The sequence below is a fragment of the Dromiciops gliroides genome, chromosome 1 (genome assembly GCF_019393635.1).
Source record: "Dromiciops gliroides isolate mDroGli1 chromosome 1, mDroGli1.pri, whole genome shotgun sequence".
Taxonomy (NCBI): Eukaryota; Metazoa; Chordata; class Mammalia; order Microbiotheria; family Microbiotheriidae; genus Dromiciops; species Dromiciops gliroides.
This window is the reverse complement of record NC_057861.1, coordinates 39,926,187-39,947,483: the sequence shown is the minus strand read 5'-3', so window position 1 is coordinate 39,947,483 and position 21,297 is coordinate 39,926,187. Positions and strand designations below refer to the sequence as shown.

At 38.6% G+C, this 21,297-nt stretch overlaps 1 protein-coding gene across 1 annotated transcript in view; it reads right to left on the bottom strand.

Annotated features, from left to right (window-relative positions):
• The window catches only part of LOC122735998 (piwi-like protein 1), a 61,994-nt gene extending 41,048 nt beyond the window's left edge, over positions 1–20,946 (bottom strand). Inside the window, exons 1-9 of the mRNA XM_043977962.1 lie at positions 20,869–20,946; positions 19,944–20,213; positions 19,766–19,871; positions 11,961–12,092; positions 9,811–10,025; positions 7,944–8,065; positions 6,831–6,914; positions 3,979–4,173; positions 2,244–2,352 (exon numbers count right to left, since the gene is read on the bottom strand). Of these exons, the coding sequence (XP_043833897.1) occupies positions 2,244–2,352; positions 3,979–4,173; positions 6,831–6,914; positions 7,944–8,065; positions 9,811–10,025; positions 11,961–12,092; positions 19,766–19,871; positions 19,944–20,213; positions 20,869–20,946 (1,311 nt within the window). The remainder of the gene's footprint in view (positions 1–2,243; positions 2,353–3,978; positions 4,174–6,830; positions 6,915–7,943; positions 8,066–9,810; positions 10,026–11,960; positions 12,093–19,765; positions 19,872–19,943; positions 20,214–20,868) is intronic.
• Between the last annotated feature and the right edge of the window lie 351 nt (positions 20,947–21,297).

Sequence of the window (21,297 nt, the reverse complement as noted above, 5' to 3'; positions counted from 1 at the left end):
CAGAAAGATAGGCTTGCCTAAAGATACCTTACAGGTTAGTGGGAAAGCAAGGACGTTTTGGAATACTCAGTAATTGTTTCTTATTAGTATGGGTGGTGCTAATAACTTGATTATTTGTATAAAAAGTTTCTGGGGGAGCTAGGTGGTGCAGTGGATAGAGCACCGACCCTGGAGTCAGGAGGACCTGAGTTCAAATCCAGCCTCAGACACTTAACACTTACTAGCTGTGTGACCCTGGGCAAGCCACTTAAGCCCAATTGCCTCACTAAAAAATAAATAAATAAATAAATAAATAAATAAATAAATAAATAAATAAATAAAGTTTCTGAACCAATCAAATCAATCCATCAGCAAAAGGACCAATGACATCATAAGATGATGTCTTGACTTGCTCCTGAATTGGGTTTAAGTGAGGAAGAGTTGCACAAAGTTGTCATCTTCACTCTCTCTTCCAGAGTCAGCAGAGGCCACTGCCAGGACAAAGGTCAGGACAGCCGGCAATGGCCCAGGATGCAGTGGATCACTTTAGCCACCTTCAACTTCATAGCAGTTGGAACAAATTTTTTTCATCTACCCATTCTGCCAGGGAAAGTCTTCCTATGCTTCACATAGACATCGCCCTAACTCAATGACAAGTCTGAGTGCTCTCAGTTACCCTCAACCTAGTTTAGCCCATCTGCTTAGCTTGTTTTACCTGGATGTGACTGCTGCTAAATTTTCAGTTAGTGAAAATAAAGATAGGATTTTCCTCCATGTAAATCTATAGACACGTGACAATTATCTATGGGTTGTCTTCGGGGTCCAAGGACTCAAGGATAAGAACCCCTAGAGGCAGCTAAGTGGTATGGCGCACAAAGCACTGGATCTGGAGCAAGCCTTACAAAAAGTCTGAATTTAAATGCTACCTCAGGCACTCACTAGCTAGCTGTGTGACTCTGAGCTAGTCACTTAACCTGTGTATGACTCAATTTACTCATATGTAAAATGCAGATAATAACAGCACTCCCAGGGTTGTTGTGAGAATCAAATGAGATGGATAATATCTGTAAAATGCTTAGCACAGTGCCTGGCTCATAGTATTCACTTAAGAAATGCCTATTCCCTTCCCATGTTTCCTTTCTTTCTTTCTTTCTTCTTTTCACCCTCCCTCCCCCCCCCATTCTAGAATGATTATATGATCATATATTTTGAGCTGAAAGAGACCTCAGAGGCTAATTCGAGTCCTTCACTTTATAAATAAGGGAACTGGGACATAGGGAGGCTAAGTGACTCATATGGGAAAGAATCTGAAGTGGGATTTGAATCTAGACCCTCTTACTTATAAGTTGGTGCTTTTTCACTCTGTTTCAAGGCATTCCAAAGAGGAGGGCTTTCCTTAGTACTGCTTACTTAGGCACAAATGTCTCACTATCACCTCATAAACTACCACCAGAAAAAATTATACTTAGCCTTGATGTGCATTGCAGAAAACTTTCTAGCTATGTGTCTTATTCTTTTATTTTTTTTAATTTTGGGGGGGCAGGGCAATGAGGGTTAAGTGACTTGCCCAAAGTCACACAGCTAGTAAGTGTCAAGTGTCTGAGGCCAGATTTGAACTCAGGTCCTCCTGAATCCAGAGCTGGTGCTTTATCCACTGCACTACCTAGCTACCCCCTATATGTCTTATTCTGATGCTTGTAATTTATGTGTTTAAATCTCTATAATTCACCTAAAGGACAGTGGAAGGGACCAGATCTGTGATTTCATCTGTAGCAAAGTCCCAGGTGAGGAAACTGCTTCAACCACCTGCAATTTGGTTGCAGAGAGTTGCCTGGTACACTGAGCAGCTAAGTGACTTGTCCAGGATCATACAGCCAATGTGTCAAAGATGAGACTTGAACCCAGGTCTTGCTGGTTTCAAGGCGAGCTCTTTAAACACTACATTATTGCTTAGAATTCATTTTAAGATAATAATGCTCAAGAGAGCAGGAAATGCTTAAAATGTTTAAGAAGAGCACATGATATAGTGTCACATACAGGAGGCAATTAAAGCAAAAACAATTAAATATAAGGCAGGAAAAATGATTATAACTCCTACAAATCCATATTTATAAAAGCAACTTCTAAAGCATCTCTTATCTATAGGTAATTTGCAACTGATAACCAGTGAGGGAAAAGGTACTTGTATTGAAGGCATTTTGAAATTCTGCTACAACTGAAATGTTTTGGAATAGAGAATAAAATCTTGAAAGTCAATTTTCCACCTGTCTATAGTAGTCCAAGAAGCTGATATTGGAGCCATCTTTTTTAAAGGTGCTGTTTGGATTCTGTTCCCAGTCAATGTCATCAACTCTATAAGTTCTATTGTTGTGTCTGTGGAAGGAATACATTTGGAGATTTATGACAGTTTAATGCCTGGAAGTTCTCTACAGAAGTAACATTTGGAAAAACAAGTAGCAGCTGACTGAATCTAGAGAAGACTGGAAGAACCAGAGGACTAAGGGGTATGAGTTGTTAGAAATGCAGCTAACAGCTCAAATAGTGTTAGCAGCCCTAGTGTTGCTAGCAGGTCGTTGCTCAAAGAATCCAAGCAGGCAGCTGTCAGTGGGTGAAGGCTTCTTTATTCATCTTTGCAAAGATGGGCACTCTTCTGCAAGTGGCAGAGAGTGCACTGAAGTAAGGTCTCTCACCTCTATTTATACCCCTCAAGGGGTCCCCTCTGACCAATCACATTAAGACATTTTACTATTCCTCATTTATATACTTTCACCCTATTAACATAGGGCATAACAATAACAGTCAATCAGATTGTACCAAGTGGACTAATCCTAGTGCTAGAAACTAGTCAGGTGGTAGCAGTCGACCAATCAGATTTTACAAACTACGATACCAGGCCTTAACCTATTCTGGGCAAGAGAGTTGGCTCCTCCTCAAAACAATGCTGTGTTAATGTACATAAACTCTTCAAGAAAGAAAACCTGACTCGGGGTTTGACCAATCAGATTGTGGCCTTAGGCCCCAACCCTATGCTGGAGTAAGAATGCCCCCATTCCCCACTAAAACAGTGCTTATGTCAACATAAGCTGTCAAAACAAAACTTGTCAGAGCTTGAGCTCCGAGTCACGTGGGGAATCACCTCAGGCACCTTAAGGTGAACTCCCAGGCCCCTCTTCAGGCCCTGCTCGGGCCTAAGGCCCAGGAGCCTTGGCTCCTCAGAGCCTTGAGTGCCAGGCGGTCCCCTGCTGGGAGGTTTGGGCAACAAAGCTGTAGGGCCTGAAACCGGACTCATTCTCTGCCTTGGGGCTCTGAGAAGAGTCCAAATATGGTCTTTTCTCTCATGAGTGGAGGTGAAACTGTTCAATATTCAGTTTCTAAAACTAAAAACTATACAATTTCAAAATGAACTGTAAATACTACATTTCCCTTAAATTCTTTTTTTTTTGGGGGGGGGGGCTGGGCAATGAGGGTTAAGTGACTTGCCCAGGGTCACACAGCTAGTAAGTGTCAAGTGTCTGAGGCCAGATTTGAACTCAGGTCCTCCTGAATCCAAGGCCAGTGCTTTATCCACTGCGCCACCTAGGTGCCCCATAAATACATACATTTAACAGAACTAGTAATAGGGCAGAAGATTCTGGAAGAGTTGTGTCTTAGATACAGCATGACAGCTATAGGTCAATTAACAAACATGGGGCTGGGAAAAATAAATGACCTTCCCACAATGGGACCATTTTACCTTCTGGAGGTGGGGGAATGAACTAGATCATGTGACTCACATATAAGCAGCTTTAACATAAGGTTGCATAATTCTGAGGAAGAGAAAAGGACAGCCATCGTTTCTTCCCTCCCCTCTTGCTATTCTTCTAACATCTTCTCCCACCTTGAGGGCCTCTGCTACATTTTACCCAAGCTTAGCACTTAAGAGCACAAAGTTACTTGAGATGAAACATTTGTTTATTTAAAAAAAAAAAAACAACGTGAAAATAAAGCACAAAGACTTACTTGGTATAAACAATCTGCCCTTGTAGTTCTTTCAAAATTTCTTCTCGGGACGTGGGTCTTCGAGATCTCTGGAAGTCATGGATGAAGTCTAAGACAGTATCCTTTCGGACAACTTTATGACTTACATCAGTGCATAGCATAATGTCATTCTCATACTGAAGGATAGAGGTAATGAAACCTTGACAAATATTCAACCTGCCAGACCAAATAAAAAGCGCCTTCGGTAATCAATGATTTTAGCAAATAATAACCCTCCCTACCTTACTGGAGTTACAGTAGTCCTAGAATAAGTAAAAAAAATAAAGCCACAAAGATCAGCATTTCTCTATCACTAAGAAAAAAACACCACAAGAAATAGGGGAGGGGATGCTCTTAATGATTGTGGTTTAAAATCTAAATGTGGGTTCTAATCTGCCCCCTCCCAGTTTTTTTGGGGGGAAAGCTGTCTAAAATTACTGATAAATTCAGTAAGAGTTTAGGCTTTTAGGTATTTATTAAAGTGTATTAGAAATCAGTGAAGAGAAAGAGAGAGAGATTGAGGACAGATTCCTTATAGCACGGAAAATCCTAGTTTAGATCTATTTGGTATAGCCAGAGAGGAAAAAACTTCCTTTCCTAGCAGCCCAAATGAAGTCCCTCACCATGCCAAAGTCCAGACCCTCCTTTTTCTCCTGTCTCCCGCCACGTGCCTATTCCTCATGAAAAGAGGGAGATCCAACGCTAACCTCTGCTTCCTAGTTCCTCTCTCCCTCCCCAAAAGGGGAGGTCCTTCAAGCTGATTGGTTGAGAGTGGCCTCTTGCTGATTTCAGGAGTACAAAGCCTCTGAGAACCAGAGGTCACCCAGTGCCAGCCAGGTGTGGTCTCAATCCAATCACCCTTAAGTAGGTATTCAGTCAGTTTCTCAGTCTCAAACAATTCTAAATCAATCTTCAGGTGGGGGCCCCTGGGTGTCTGCCAAATCCCATTATTTTATCACATTCCCCCCTGTACTTCATTAAGAAACAATTGTTTCCTTAATGAAGCAATAACATTAGATACTTATGACTAACAAAGTAAAGGGAATGAAAAGAGAGAAAAGAAATTGAGCAATTCATTAACAAAGGCTAAAAGGGGGCACTTCCCTTTTAGCAGGAGGATGTTACAAACAGAGAAAAACTAAAGGGGGAATTCCCCTTTAGTAAGTGGACATTATAAACAGTGTTTACAATGGGGAAAGGGAAAACAGAAAAATGTCCATTTAAGTCTTTGGAAGTCTTTTCTCAGATGATTTTTGGGATGTTCTCTGGGTGTAGTTGTGGTATGAAAGTCTTTCAGGTGTGGATGCTGAAGATCAACTAACAAGTCTCAGCTGTAGAGTTTTGGATGTGGTTGTATAGTCACTCAGGTGTTTCACACACTGGTAATCAGCTGAGAAAGTTTCCTACAAAATTGAGCTTAACACAACTTTAAATAGCTTTGCCAGTAATCAAATCAGACAATGAGAGTTCTCAAAAACATGTCTAAGGAAATTCAGAATCTTTTAGAGATTTTACGATGATTGTCCAGTTGTTATGCATGAAACATAATAAAAACAAAAATTGAAACATTCTCTAAAACTTAATATTACTACATTCCCCCTGTAGGGGATAAATTGAGAAGACAACTGTGATATTAATTTAAAAAAAGAATTTTCTTTTGTAATGTCCTCCTACCTTTCCAGTATTTTTACACATTTGCTTGTTGTTTCTCCCATTAAACTGTGATCTCCTTGAGGGCAAAGGCTATTTTTTTTCCTCTTTGTGCACCTCTACTACTCCATATAATCCCTGGTAGGTGCTTAGTAAATGTCTACTGACTATTACAGAAATTAATTTGTAGATTTGAGACACTTTTAAAATCCCATTAGGATACACTTCACAGGAATAGATGAACCAATAAAAATCCCTTAAAAGATGAAACTGACAAAAATGGTAAGAGAAATTAGGGGAAAAAAAGGAGAACTATATACTTATATTGCCAGATCTCATTATAGCATTATATACAGCAAATAATTTATAATTAGCATAAAGCCATAATTATTAAAGTCATCTAGTATTAGATGAAAAAAGCAAGTATTTCAATGTAATAGAGTAAGTAACCTAGAGGTAGGACCAAAGGCCTATAATAAATCAGGTGTTTAATAAACCCAAGATCAAAGGAAGGAAGGAATTCATTATTTAGTAAAAGATTGGTGGGAAAATTAGAGGGTAGCATGTTGAAAATGCTTATTAGATTAATATCTTACAACATACACAACAATAAATCCCGAATATAATATACTGTTATCTTCTAATTTATGATTCTCATTCACCCAAATCTGTTTTGATTATAGAAAAGAGATAAATTCTCAACTACGTGACAAAAAAAAAACTTAAAGGAAGTGAAAAATCCATGAATTTTTTTTACACTAAAAGCCATAGATTCAAAATAAGAAAGAAAAGACAATCTTTTACTAGCACAATTATAACTATCTCTAGGACATTTTTAGGTGTCACTTTTTTCAGGAATGTCTGTAGTACAAAAAAAATTGTTCTCCAATGGATAATTAATTTTTTTAAAAGTCTGATTAAAAGTCAACTTTGCCATGAATAGACACATTAGACGGTCTCCTAGAAGAAAAAGAGCTCAACCTTTCTTATAACAATTATATGCTTTTAGAAAACTGAGAGCCCAATCTATCCCCAAATGATATTGTACTATTTAATCTAAAAGTAACTATAACACATAAAATATACCACCATAATTTCAAGGGTTATAAGCTCTTTTTTGTTTAGAAAATATGAAGTGTTCTATTTTGTTAAATGCAACAAATGTCCATTCCTATTATACAAACCCTAAATCTCTCATATCTTCAGCCCCGTTGTAAATGTCATAAAAATTGCGTCCAATTTGTACGAGCTTCACGGTATTCAAAAATCTAGAAGTTAAAAGGACAGAAAAGTTTTATTGTTTATGTTTATTCTACTTTATTCCCAAGAAGAGAATGAGACTGATTAATTAAAATGAGACAATATTTGTAAAGTGCTTTGCTGTAGAAAGGCTAGCTATTGTTATTGTTATTATGCTATGGAAAGCACTGAGGAAACCTGCCAGGAAGTGCTAGCTTTTGAGATGTCTACTGCATCCCCCTCTCAAAAGAAGCTCCAATAATAGTTAGCATGTATATATCTGCAAAGTGCTTCACAAATATCATCTCATTTGATCCTCACGACAACCTCAGCCGGTGGGTTAAAAAATGGAGATAACAGCCCCTAGCTGGCAGGGTTGTAATGACCAAATGAAATGTTTGCAAAGTGTTTAGCACAATGCCTGGCACCTAGCAGGTGTTTAATAAATGCTTTTCTCCTCTTTCCCCTTCCCATCATTATTATCCCCATTTTATGGTTAGGAAACCAAGACAGAGGCTAAGTGACTTGCCCAGGGTCATACAAGTGATAAATAAATGTCTGAGGCCACATTTGAACTCAGGTTTTCCTGACTCCAAATTTAAGAGGGTAAATTCCTGGTTTTACCTAATCTTATCTACCACTAAGTAGGCCAGCTCTCTGTACAGAGAAAATAGTTAATGTTTATTGAATTGAGTTCAAATTACTTATAGAGAAAAAAAAATCTACCCAATACTTTCAATGGTGACCCTATGAAACTGCTGCTTAGATTCAGATTCTATATGATAGCAGCAAATTGGAACAATTATACTTTGTCTCTATTCAATATATCTAGTATAAGCATCTTCTTCTAGAGAGATCTTCCTTCCCATGAAGTTATTGAGGGGAGGAGGGATCTGAGGTCTGCAATGAGAATAAACTGCCTATGAAATAGTCCTACATGTTTGGATTTCAAAAATCACAAAGAGTCGAAAGGATGCACTTGGTTTCACTAATGTTCACCAAACCTAAATGGACAACTGAGTTTTGAGTTCCAAGAAAGTGAAAAGGGTCAGACAAACCTTTTGAAAATAATATTGTAAAACTGTAAGCAAGTTGGTGAATTAGGCAGAAGTTCATTGGTTAAAGTGATAGTAATCCTCACATTCTCTCCACTGTGTGTCTGACTAAACACTTCAGTAACCTGAAAAAAAAAATAATAAGCATCTTAATAGATGACCAAAATGGAAAAACAACAATGACAACACAAAGAGTAAAGCAGAACTGTGAAGTCAGTTTACTTTCTGAGATGCTCCCAGAAGTCTAAGTCTCTTTTTCCCACAACTAGCCTGGATTTACAAGACAAGCATTTTAGAGTCAACCCTGGGGCTAACCTGTTAATCTATGAAATGGAAGCCATTTTCATTAAAAAAGATTGCTTTGGTAGCTAAGCTCAGCAATAGGAACTTTAAAATAATGTCCAATTACACAGTTTAGTTTTCTAGAATTCAATTCATACAAATGTTTCATGAAATAACTGGTGATGTCTGGTTTGGAAATGCTTCTGCTGGGGGCAGCTAGGTGGCACAGTGGATAAAGCACTGGCCCTGGATTCAGAAGGACCCGAATTCAAATCTGGCCTCAAACACTCGACACTTACTAGCTGTGTGACCCTGGGCAAGTCATTTAACCCTCATTGCCCCCCTCCAAAAAAAATGCTTCTGCTTTTAATGAATTTGGGCTGTGAAATGATAGCAAAGAACAAAAACAGAACAAGGAACCAATTTCAGTAACTGTACTGAGACAGTAATATGCCTTTTAAAGATATCTTTGGGGTGACGAAGAGGGGGAAGAGGAGGTTACATGTAAAGTTTCACTGACTTAGGGAACCCTCTGATAAGGAAACCCCCTCTTCCCAGGAAGATCAACACCTTCTGTGATACTTAGTCTTAGATATGTTAGCTAGCCTGGGGTACTATGAGGTTAGAGTCACATAGCCAGGTTATATCAGAAGCAAGATTTGAACCTAGGTCTTCCCAACCAAAGTCAGATGGTTTTAAACTTTCAATCAGAGTGGTTTTTAAAAAAATTACTTATGTATTAGAAAATAGTAGAGAAATCTTTACTACTGACATTCCTGGAAAAAAAGTCTGACATCTAAAAACTATCATTTGTTGTTGAGTCATGTTTTAGTCATGTTCAACTCTCCATGACCCCATTTGGGATTTTCTTGGTAAAGATACTGGAATGGTTCGCCATTTCCTTCTCTAGCTCATTTTACAGATGAGGAAATTGAGGCAAATAGGGTTAAGTGACCTGTCCAGGGTCATACAACTAGTAAATATCTGAGGCCACATTTGAACTCACAAAGATGAGTTTTCCCGATTCCAGGTCTGGTACTATCTACTCTAACACATTACCTTAATGAATCCAAATATCGGCCCTCCTCCTAAAGTGAGATTTTGAAAGGAAAATACACATAAAAATTCAGCAAAGTACAATTATAGGCTACAAACTAGGCTTGCTGTCACAGGACTTTGCCCATAGTAGGTATTTAATAAGATTTGTTGTTCAAGCCAGATGAGTTGGAAAGTGATACAGAATTATAGCTAAGAATAATGTGGTGCCTTTATTGTAAAGAACTTTTTATTCAAATTTGTATGTGCTAATATCAGTATTTGAGGTTAAGTCAATCAACAAACACTTATTAACAAACACAATGTTAGCCTATAGAGGATATAAAACTGGTGACAATGCAAACAATAAGTATTCCTGGATTTTAATCAAAGATCTGCCAGCTATAGGACCTTTGGGGATCATCTTCAAAACTGAGTATAAGCATTACCTCATATTATATTTAACTTTTATCACAACTGACAATTGCAGTGACTGAACCACATTTTCTTTGAAAGCCTAAAGCTATGATGCCAATCAAAAATATTATTTCACCTGGTTTCGTAGTCTATGGCGCAAAAATAATATTGCCCCATCAAAAGAATAACATTTTCCTAGGAGTTGTTTATGCACGTCGAGTAAAACTGAACGGAGTCTTTTGGAATCCATCTGTGGGTTGAAGTCAACATGGTACTGATACAGTGCCCACTGAGGAAGAGATGTCAGCCGGAAGAAGTTTGTCTTCAAGTGCACTACTTTCCCTGAAGTACCTGAAAGATTGAGCCAGATTGACAGGCTGTAAGGCATCAAACCTACTTATTCTTCCCCATCATTTCTAATGCTCTAATCTAACTGGACATGTTCCCAAGACTCAAGACTAAAGAGGCACACTCCAGTGGAGAAGTTCTCAGAGAGAGACCTGACTCCCAAGGACACTAATGTAAAAGCCATTTGAGTGGATACAAAAGCATACCTTTAGTAAATGAACCTAGTCAAAGTTCTAACCTAGTGTTATCAAAAGACTCCTATGAAAAGCTCAAGTCTGCAAAAGATTTCCAAGAGCTACCCAATGACCTACATATTTCAAAGATTTGAGCTAGGCTGAATCAGGTATGAAACAGCAAACTGGCTCATTCTCTTCTGGCACACATTTTTAATGTGCTATCTACACAGGCAGCTGTCTTCCACAAAGGGGCAGAGGATGGTATCTAAGCTGACAATCCAACAGCAGAGAGGCCTTCATACCTACCTGAGGGCTTAGGGTGTGAGAACAGCTGTGTAAGAATGAATGGGGGGGGGGCAGCTAGATGGCGCAGTGGATAAAGCACCGGCCCTGGATTCAAGAGTACCTGAGTTCAAATCTGGCTTCAGACATTTGATACTTACTAGCTGTGTGACCCTGGGCAAGTCACTTAACCCTCATTGCCCACCAAAAACAAAACAAAACAAAAAAGAATGAATGAATGAATGAATGAATGACAGACAAAGAATTTCTTAAGTTTACTATGTGCCAGGTACTGGGCTAAGCATTGATTGATTATACAAACACAAGCAAGCTAGACAGTCTTTGCCTCAAGAAACATATGTTCTAATGGGGGAAAAACAGAAGTTGGGAGGATAAGAGATGGAGAGAGGTGGGGGGGGGAACAGGGAATAGAAGGATAGCAACACGGTTTCTTCTTTTTTTTTTTTTTTTGATGAGGCAATTGGGGTTAAGTGACTTGTCCAGGGTGACACAGCTAGTAAGTATCAAGTGTCTGAGGCTGGATTTGAACTCAGGTCTTCCTGAATCCAGGGCTGGTGCTTCATCCACTGCAACACCCAGCTGCCCCCACAACATGGTTTCTTAATGCCTGAGAAGTGGTGTGGTGCCCTGGTTCTGGTCAAGATAAAGCAAATACTCCCCATCAAAGCCAAAGCCTAAAGCAAAAACAATCAAACTCTCAAAGTAATAATACCAATGGAAAATATTACTTTACCTTATAAAAAAAAAGCAAAAAACCAGAAGCACATTCTTACAAATTAAACCTCCTTAAAAAGTCAAATCCCTTTAAGAGGAGAATCTCTCTACAGCAAAGGTTTCTAAAAATGAGACGACCCATTTAAAGGATGATATTTGATGAAGCCAAGATCCAGAGCAAAGGGATATTCCTTCAGAGTTAATCATAATGCTCGAGTCCTGTGGGTTTCATGTTTAAAAAGAAAAAGTGGAAAGTCTGTTCCCCTAGGACAAATGGGGGGGCGTGGAGGATAGAAGATGGCCTGAATCTTCTAGGACCTTCTCATGGTAAGCAATAAAACTGATGCTGGACCCAAGACTTAATTGACATAGGGAGTCCCACTCCCAGGTGGGGGAACTCCCTCTTTTGCATATCCATGCAGGGAGTCTTCCCAGTACTTTATATAGTCTTACAGTTAGTTGTCTAGGGTCCTGAGAGGTATTCCTCACAGTCACACAGACATTTTATGGTCAGGCTTAAACCCAAGTGTGTTGGCTTCAAGGTCAGTTCTCTATCTACTATACCACACTACCTCTAATAAAACAACTAGAAAGGGGGAAAAAACCGGAATAGACAAAGTGAGAGAGAGACCTAGATTTTGCCATCACACCAAATTTATCCTTCTGAAGGTGTAGATCTTTACTCTGGTAGATACTGAACACTAGAGAAAAGAAACAATACTGGACGCCTGAGAAATTGACATACCTCTTTTGCACTCTATGAAATGATCCAGATTTTGCCGAATATTCACACCAAGGTCATGAACATTCTGTCTACCAGATCGTTTCTTCCTCTGTGATGGCTCCACTGACGTGACTGAGGCTCTACCCTCTTCTTCTGTTTGTGAAAAATAAAGCTAAATGTTTGCTAGGATGTAAACCTGAATGATAATAGCATGCATCCGTACCATACTGCACCTTATAAGCTTTCTATCCATTCTCATTTGATCTGAATAAAAAGAAACAGTGTTATCAAGGGAAAGCAGTGAAACCAAGTAATCCATCAGTTAATCAATACACATCTATCAGGTGACTGTTGTGTGTCAGGCACTCTGCTAATGGCTGGGGATACAAATAAAAAGCAAGAAGAATCTCTGCCTTCAAGGAGCTTATGTTGTGATGGGAGAGACAAAGCTTGATAGAGCTCTTGGTAAAGAATTCTCTAGCCATGGTAACTCACGAAGACAAGTAGGAGAGGGATAGTAGAAAGGACAGGAATGAAGAATTCCACAGCCGACACGGACTACAACCTCTGCAGCTCCTACAACTAGTGTACCTACGAGGTACGGCAGATAGAATACTACACCTAGTATGAGGTACATAGCTGGTGTCTAACACTTCACAGCCCCATTTGGGGTTTCTTGGCAAAAATAATGGAGTAGTTTCCTATTTCTTTTTCCAATTTATTTTATAGATGAGGAAACTGAGGTAGAGTCAAGTGACTCACCCAGGGTGACATAGCTAGTAAGTGTTTGAGGGTTTGAGGCCATATTTGAACTCAGGTCCTCCTGACTCCAGGCCCTCCTCTCTATCCACTGAGCCACCTCTGGCTTCCTTTTTAAGGATTTAAAGGGGTACTCGGACCAAAAAGATTGAGAACCATTTCTCTAGCCCCATTCTTCATAGTATGAGTAGAAGATGAGGAATCTTATGATAGCAGTTAATGCAGGGCTCAAGTTTGGCAAGGCACAATAGAACAGGAAGGTCAGAATCCAAGAACAGAGGACAGAGAGATTGTGAACTGAAGTCAGGCTTAAGACTAAACTGAGGAATTATAGGTCACAATCAGACTGAAGAATAAGCTCAAGAAGGGGAAGGCACAAGCAGGGAGAGGGAATGATGAAATATGATCAGATAAAGTAATAATTGAGTTTGGGGTCAAAAATATGGAACCCTTGTAGATGAGGGTAAGATCTAAGGTGGAGCCATCTCCATATGTAGCTGAAGTGGAGTTGAGAAGTAGGTCGTGGCATCTGAAAATACTAAGGAACTGGAGGTCGGGACGTTTGAGGGAACATCACCATGAATGCTGGAGTCCCCCAGTGTAATGCAAGAGTTGGAAAGAGAAGGAAGCCAGTGAGCTAGGTACTAAATTCCTAGAGAAAGGAAGGACAACCTGGGAGCCAGCGCACAACGTCACCATGATCTGCATTTGGATGATCCGTCTTGGTAGTAAACTTCAAAGGAAGAGAACTTGCTGAGGAACTTCAGGTACCAAAGAACTGGTGATGGGAAGTAAGAACTCTTCTCCTACCTCTGCAGTACCAGTGTGGGGTCAGGAGAGTGGAAGGGAGTGATGAAAGTGAAAGAAGGGGCAGCCAGTGCTGGAAAGGATGCCTAGGATCCCAGGTCATCTGGAGAAACACAGGTTCCTATGAGTGCTAGATGATAAAGGTAGTACAAGAGGAAGAGGTCCAAAATGAAGGAAGGTTTTGCTAGTTACACAAAGGGAAAAGGTCCTATTTGTACAAAAAGAGCCGCTATAAATATTTTTGTACAAACAGGACCTTTTCCCTTTTGGGGAATATCTATTTGGAGTATAGACCGAGCAGTGGTATTGCTGGATCAAAGAGTATGGGCAGTTTTATAGCCCTTTGGGCATTGGACTAATGACTTCTTAATCACCAGATTCATGGCCCTGACTCAGGTTTTATTCTTTGTAATACCACGATATAGGAGCAGCTAGGTGGTACAATGGATAAAGTGCCAGTCCTGGAGTCAGGAGGACCCGAGTTCAAATCTCACCTCAGTCCCTTACTATATGTGTGACCCTGGGCAAATCACTTAACTCCAACTATCCAGGGCCATCTCCAGTTGTTCTGATCTATATCTTACCACTGAGCCCAGATGGCTCTGGAGGAGAGAGTGAGGTTGGTGAACTTGGACAGCCCTCCCCCACTTAAATGAAATTCACCCCAATGTCATGGTCCTCTTCAATAATGAAGGTAAAGTGGTGCAGTGGATAAACCCTGGATTCAGGAGGACCTGAGTTCAAACCTGGCCTCAGGCACTTGACACTTACTAGCTGTGTGGCCTCCGGCAAATCACTTAACCTCAAAAAAAAGAAAGAAAGAAAGAAAGAAAAGAAAAGAATGAAGGATAAAAACAACAATGCCATGATACCATGCTATCATTCACTTAAGATCTTCAAATATCATTTCTATGTAGATGACTCTTCTAGAGACTGTTTTTGAGACTGGGACCAAAATCTCCAGTTGCCTATAGCATATCTCTACCCGATATGCTATTGTCACCTCAAAAGGAACTTGAACAAAACATATACATTTTTTCCTACTCCCCTCCCAATAATCTTTTTTCCTTTTCTGCTTTCACTATTTGTCAGTGGTATCTAATGTCCAATGTTCAAAACCTCTTATAGTCTCCTTTCTTACTCATATTCAAGCTAAAAATCAATCATGCCTTTTATGTTTGTTTTTTTTTTATATATATTTTAAGATCTCTTATCTGCTCCTTCTTCTGTATTGCTGACTCTTCCATTGTGGATCAAAGATTCATTATCAGAGGTCTGGACTATTACAATGGACTCTTAAATGTCTCTGAGCCTTCACTCAGTTCCCAATTCTGCTTTCAGACTATTATATTAATCTTCCTAATTCACAAATCTAGTAATATCACTCCTCTAGGTAGATTCTTCTTTGGTTCTTATTGCTTGCCAAATAAAACTGAAAATATTTTTCTCCATGTTCAAAATGCTCGACAAAATGGTGGCATCTTAAGTTTAACCTTCTTGTTCTCCCTACTCTGTTCCTCCGTCTAGTCAGTCCAAACCACCCTCTCCCCTTAACATTCCTTTGGTTTTCCTGCCCTGCTTGATGATACCTATGAGGGGAAGGTAGGAATCACACTTATTCCAGGACATCTTGATAGACTAAGCATGTAGAAATTCCCAAATCTCCTGTTGGCCTGATAGTGAAAAACAAAAATAAATAAAATATATCATTATATAAAACAGAAAAGGTCTCACTCAGTGCTGTAACAACTATTTGTCATCTATTAGATAAAAACCACCAGCAGTCTTATCTAAATGGCTATCTTGACCCTGTTGTTGTTGTTGTTTATTCTTGAACAGGACCAATGACATCACAAGGGGAATGTTTTGACTTGTGAATTGGATTTAAGAGAGGCAGAGCTGTGAAAAGTCAACCTCACTCTCCCAGAAATTCTGAATCATTGAGAGATTTTGCTGCATTTAAGCTGACTACAACTCAGAAGAAATCTAGATAGCAAGTAATATTACAATAGAAAACTAACACAAGATAAGAAGAAGGAAGACATAATTGGGTGGTATAATTAGCATTCTAATTATTCCGCCGATTTATTCTGCTGATGTTCTACCTTCAGAAGCCGTGATTTAAGGGAAACCAACCAAGTTTAAGCCTAGAAATGACAATCTTAAAACTACCAAGTTTTTCAAGAGAAACCTCAAGTTTCTCTTCTATTTGTTATTATCATGCTCTATCTTTTAAGCCAATTTTTTTTTCTCAGTTCAACATGTATTTATCAAATATCTGTGTGCAAGGCAATGTACTTAGTATTGGGGTATAAAGACAAATGAAATAGTCCTTGCCTTAAAGGAACTTACATAATGATGGGTGAAAACAACTTGAACACAGATAAATGAATACAAACTATGTATGAATTAATAGAAAGGTGATGAAATTAAAAAAAAAAAAAAACTTTTGTAAAAGGTGTAGAACTTGAGCTAAGCCTTGAAGAGAGCACTTTACAAAGGCCCAAAGTCCAGAATGGAATGGAATGTAGGAAGTAGGGCAATTTGACTGTAAAGTAGAGGACATGATGGAAAGAAACATGACATTGACCTCACCTAGTACCAGACTGTGAAGGGCTCTAAATGCAGAGAACATGTATTTTTTTTTTTAATTTTAAATTTTTGTGGGGCAGTGAGGGTTAAGTGACTTGCCCAGGGTCACACAGCTAGTGTCAAGTGTCTGAGGCTGGATTTGAACTCAGGTCCTCCTGAATCCAAGGCCAGTGCTTTATCCACTGAGCCACCTAGCTGCCCGAACATGTATTTTTTATCTTAGCATTAATAGAGATCCAAAGGTTTCTTGAACAGGGGAATGACAGTCAGCTTCAGACTCATGCTTCAGGAATATGAATTTGGCAACTGTGCTGATGATGGGATGGGAAAGAATACAGGTCTGAAGCAGGTAAAGTAATGAGGAGACTGTTGTAGTTCAGGTGAAAGACCATAAAGGTCTTACAAGTAGGGTGGTAGCTATATGAATAGAATGAATGAAACAAATTTGAAATTCAATAGAACCTCCCAGTGAATTGGATTGGCAGGGAGCTGATGCATGTGAAGTCTAAGCAGATTCCTTGGTTTTGAACCTGGGAAATAGATTGGTCAAAACAAGAGAGAATTTAGGGAGTGGGGTAGGTTTAAGGTAGAAGCTAATGAGTTCTGCTTTGGACACCTTGAGCTCAAGATACCAAGAAGATAAAAGAGTGGGGATACCTAGCATCTAGTTGGTGACATGAGGCTAGAGCTCATGAGAAAGATAAGAACTGGATATGGATAATTGAGAGGCATCTGTACATAGATGATAGTTAAACCCATGGAAGCTTGATATCACCAAGAGAGTCCAAAGAGAAAAAAGACGACCCAGGGCAGAGCCCTACAGTATGCCCACACATTTAAGGAGTGGCATAGATAATGATCTAGGAAACAAGACTCAGAAGGAACAGTCAGATATGTAGGAGGAGATTTTGGGGGAAAACCATGAACTCTATTGAGCTTTTAAAGCCCTATACAACCTGGCCCCAATCTATCTTTCCACACTCAATGGGCTTTACTCAGTATCCCATACACTTTGATTTAGCTAAACTGGCCATTTTTTTGCTCTTCACACAGAATATACTTGATCTCCTGACTTTGCCTTAGGCATTACTCATGCCTGAAATGCACTATTCTCTCTTCCCTTTTTAATATACAGCTCAAGCCCCATCTTCTATATGAAGCAGTTCCCAATCTTGCTGATTGGTAGTGCCCTCCTTCCCAAACTTCCTTTTACTTAACTACTTTGCACATATTTGTATTTATCCACTTGACATTTATGCTGTATATATGTTCATATGCACTTGTCTCCATTGGAACATACGTTCATTGCAAGAAGGGATTGTTTCATTCTTTGGGCTCATATCCCAGACTCTAGCACAGCATAAGTGCATACAAAGCACCTGGTCATTGATTGAAACAGGAGAGATTGTGGGTACAAAAAAACCTAGAAAGAAAGATCATCTGGGAATAGTGCAAGGACAAAAGGGTCTTCTTCAAAAAAAGGAAACAAACATTCAATATTGTACTAGAAAAGCTAATTGTAGCAATAAGACAAAAAAAAGAAATTAGAAAAGGCAATGAGTTAAAAAAACACTATCGCTCTTTTCAGATGATTACGATGGTGTATTTAGAAAATCCTAGAGAATCAACTAAAAATAGCTGAAACAATTAACAACTTGAGCAAAGTTGCAGGATTTATAAAATAAACCCTTACAAAATCATCAACATTTCTATATATTACCAAAAAAAAACCCAACAGCAAGAGATCGTAAGGGAAATTCCATTTAAAATAGCTACAGACAATATAAAATATTTGGGAGTCTACTTATCAAGACAAACCCAGGAACTATATGAACACAATTACACCACACTTCACAAAAATAAAGACTGAGCTAAACAACTGGAGAAATTGCTCATAGGTAGGCCAAGCCAATAATAAAAATGACAATTCTGCCTAATTTTTTTTATTCACTGCCACACCAAACTACCAAAAATTATTTTATAGAGCTAGAAAGAATAACAACAAAATTCATCTAGAAGAACAAAAGGTCAAGAATATTAAAGGAAATCAATGAAAAAAATGTGAAGGAAGGTTGCCTAGTCATACCAGATACCAAACTGTTGTACGAAGCAATCTGGTACTGGCTGAGAATTAGAATGGTGGACCAGTGGAATAAATTAGGTATACAATACATAATAGTAAATGACCATAGTATTGTAAAGTTTGATAAACTCCAAGATCCTAGCTTTTGGTACGAGAACTCACTATTTGACAAAAATTGCTGGGCAAACTAGAAAGCAGTTTTCAGAAACTAGGTATAAGCCAACATCTCACAAGATAAGGTTAGATAACTCCAAGATAAGGTTAAAATGGGAACATGATTTAGACATAAAGGTGAATATAAAAAGCAAATGAGAGAAGCATGGACATTTTTACCTGTCAAATGTCTGAATAAGGGAAGAATTTATGTCCAAACAAAAGAGAGGATTATAGGAAGTAAAATGGCTAATTTTGATTACATTAAATTTAATGTTTTTTGCACAAACAAAATTAATGAGACCGAAATTATAAGGAAAACCAAAAACTTCAGAAAAATTTTTTGCAAGTAGTATTTCTGATAAGGGCCTTATTTCTCAAATATATAAAGAACCAAGTCAACTTTATAAGAATATGAATCTCTCCAATTGACAAATGGTCAAAAGATATGAACAGGTAATTTTCAGAAGAAGAAATAAAAGTTAAAAATCTATAGTCACATGAAAAAAGGTTCTAAATTACTATTGATTAGAAAAAGCCAATTAAAACAACTCTGAGGTATCACTTCACATGTATTAGATTGGCCAATATGATAGAAAAGGAACAAATGTTGGAGGGGATGTGGAAAAACTGGGACACTAATGTACTGATGGTGGAATTGTGAACTGAGCCAACTGTTTTGGAGAGCAATTTGGAACTATGCCCAAAGGGCTATAAAATTGTGCATACCTTTTGGCCGAGCATTACCACTGCTAGGTCTGTATCCTAAAGAAATCAAAGAAATAGGGAAAGGGCCTATATATACAAAACCAAGTATAGTAGCTCTTTTTGTAGTGGCAAAGAATTGGAACTTGAGGGGATGCCCATCAATTGGGGAATGGCTAAATAAGTTTGGTATATTATTATAATGTAATATTTTTGTACTATAAGAAATGATGATTAGGATGATTTCAGAAAAAAATTAGAAAGACATGAAATGATGCAAAGTGAAGTGAGCAGAAACAGGAGAAAAATCTATACAGTAACAACAATATTGTACAATGATCAACTGTGAATGACTTAGCTCTTCTGATCAATACAATGATCCAAGACCACTCTGAAGGACTTATGATGAAAAATGTTATCCAACCTCAGAGAAAAAAGTGATGGGGTCTGAAAGCAGATTGAAGCATAATTTTTTCACTTTCTTTATTTTTCTTGCTTTTTTTTTTTGCAACATGGCTAATATGGAAATATGTTTTGCAAGATTTCACAGGAATAATTGATATCACATTTCTTGCCTTCTTAACACGTGGGGGAGGGGTGTGACAGAAAGAAAGAATTTGGACTTCAAAAAATTTTTAAATGAATGATAAAAATATTTTTTTCAAAAAGAAAGAAGAAAAGGAAACAAAAATCTCCTAATTGTTTAGTCCCATCCCCACAACATCACCTGGAAATGCAGATGTTCCTTCCACAGCTCCTCCTTCTGTCCCTCTTGGTTCTTCATGTCTAACAGGTTCCCTTGTAGGTGCCAATGTGGGTATAGGTGCTCGAGCCTGTGCTGCTGCCCGAGCCCGTCCTGGTGCCCGAGCCCGTCCTGGTGCCCGAGCCGGTCCTGGTGCCCGAGCCGGTCCTGGTGCCCGAGCCGGTCCTGGTGCCCGAGCCGGTCCTGGTGCCCGAGCCACTACTTCTGCCCAAGTTTCTTCCCTAGCTGTTGCTGGTGGCCAAGCCAATATTTCTGCCCCACCTTGTGCTTGAGTTGGTGCTGGTGCCTGAGCAACTTCTAGAGCTGAAATTGGTGTTTGAGCTGAAGCTGGTCCTGGTTCTGAAGCTGGTTCTGGTGCTTGCCTCAGTTGCCATTGTCGACACCTGGACCTCCCATTACCAGGTTGCTGACCCTGCAGTTTATTTATTTTAGCAGTTAAAAGCACCATTAAATCTCACATGCCAGTAGAGGACTCAATTGTATAATCAAGAAATGATACTTAAAATATTTGATAGATGACATTTAATATAATAAAATACAAATAGAAAAAATAAAAATTTGATAAATTATATTTAAAGTATTTAAATAATATTTAAGAAAACAAATGCAAACTATCCCCAGAAAAGGAGGAAGAGAAAGATATTTTAAAATAAGGGAAATTAAGCCTATTTGCATATTTGAAAGGCTTCTGCTTAGTTATTCCTCATTTAAATTTTTCAGAAGAGAAAAATACTATGAGTTACCACTGGAATTCTCTCATTCAACCCCTTTCTGGAAACTAGGGTTCTAAATAAGCAAACATACATCATGTTCCATAGTTAAATGACTTGTAAAGGAATCATTGGGAAGATACAGAATTGCAATGGCCTTTTAGGATTCTTTGGGGGAAAACTAGGGAATTTTGCTAGTTGGAGGGAGAAGAGCCTAACTATTGGTAGAGGCCCCATCTATATTGAATAACTTAACCCCATTTATCCTTAATATGTAAGGGATATTGAATTCCCAGACAAACTCAGCAGAAGACTATAGATGGATGGCTCTACATTTATGAAAATGAGAGCACTCACCCTAATAGGTGCACCACTCTGTGTATCCTTTGGCAGCCTTCCTCTTGCCATTCCATTTTTCCTGGCTCGACCACTCATTTTTTTCTAGAAATGAGCAACATACTAAACTTCACTCTTCCTTAATAATTCCTTGAATTTCCCTTATTTTGATTAAGCTATCAAAATGAATTTTTGAAGAACATATATTTTAAAATCCTAAATAAATAAAAACTTCTAATTAAAAAATAAAAAGAACATATATTTACCAAACACAAAGCCAACTAGCCTTTTACACTTGCAACAAGACATTCCAATTGATCACAGATAGCTTACCATAATGATGAAATTTTTTTTTCAAATGAGGTTTAGAGTTGCAACTGGAATCTTGAATGGATATATTTCCATTCTATGTTTAATAATAGCAATACCTTATAGAGAAATCACTATAGA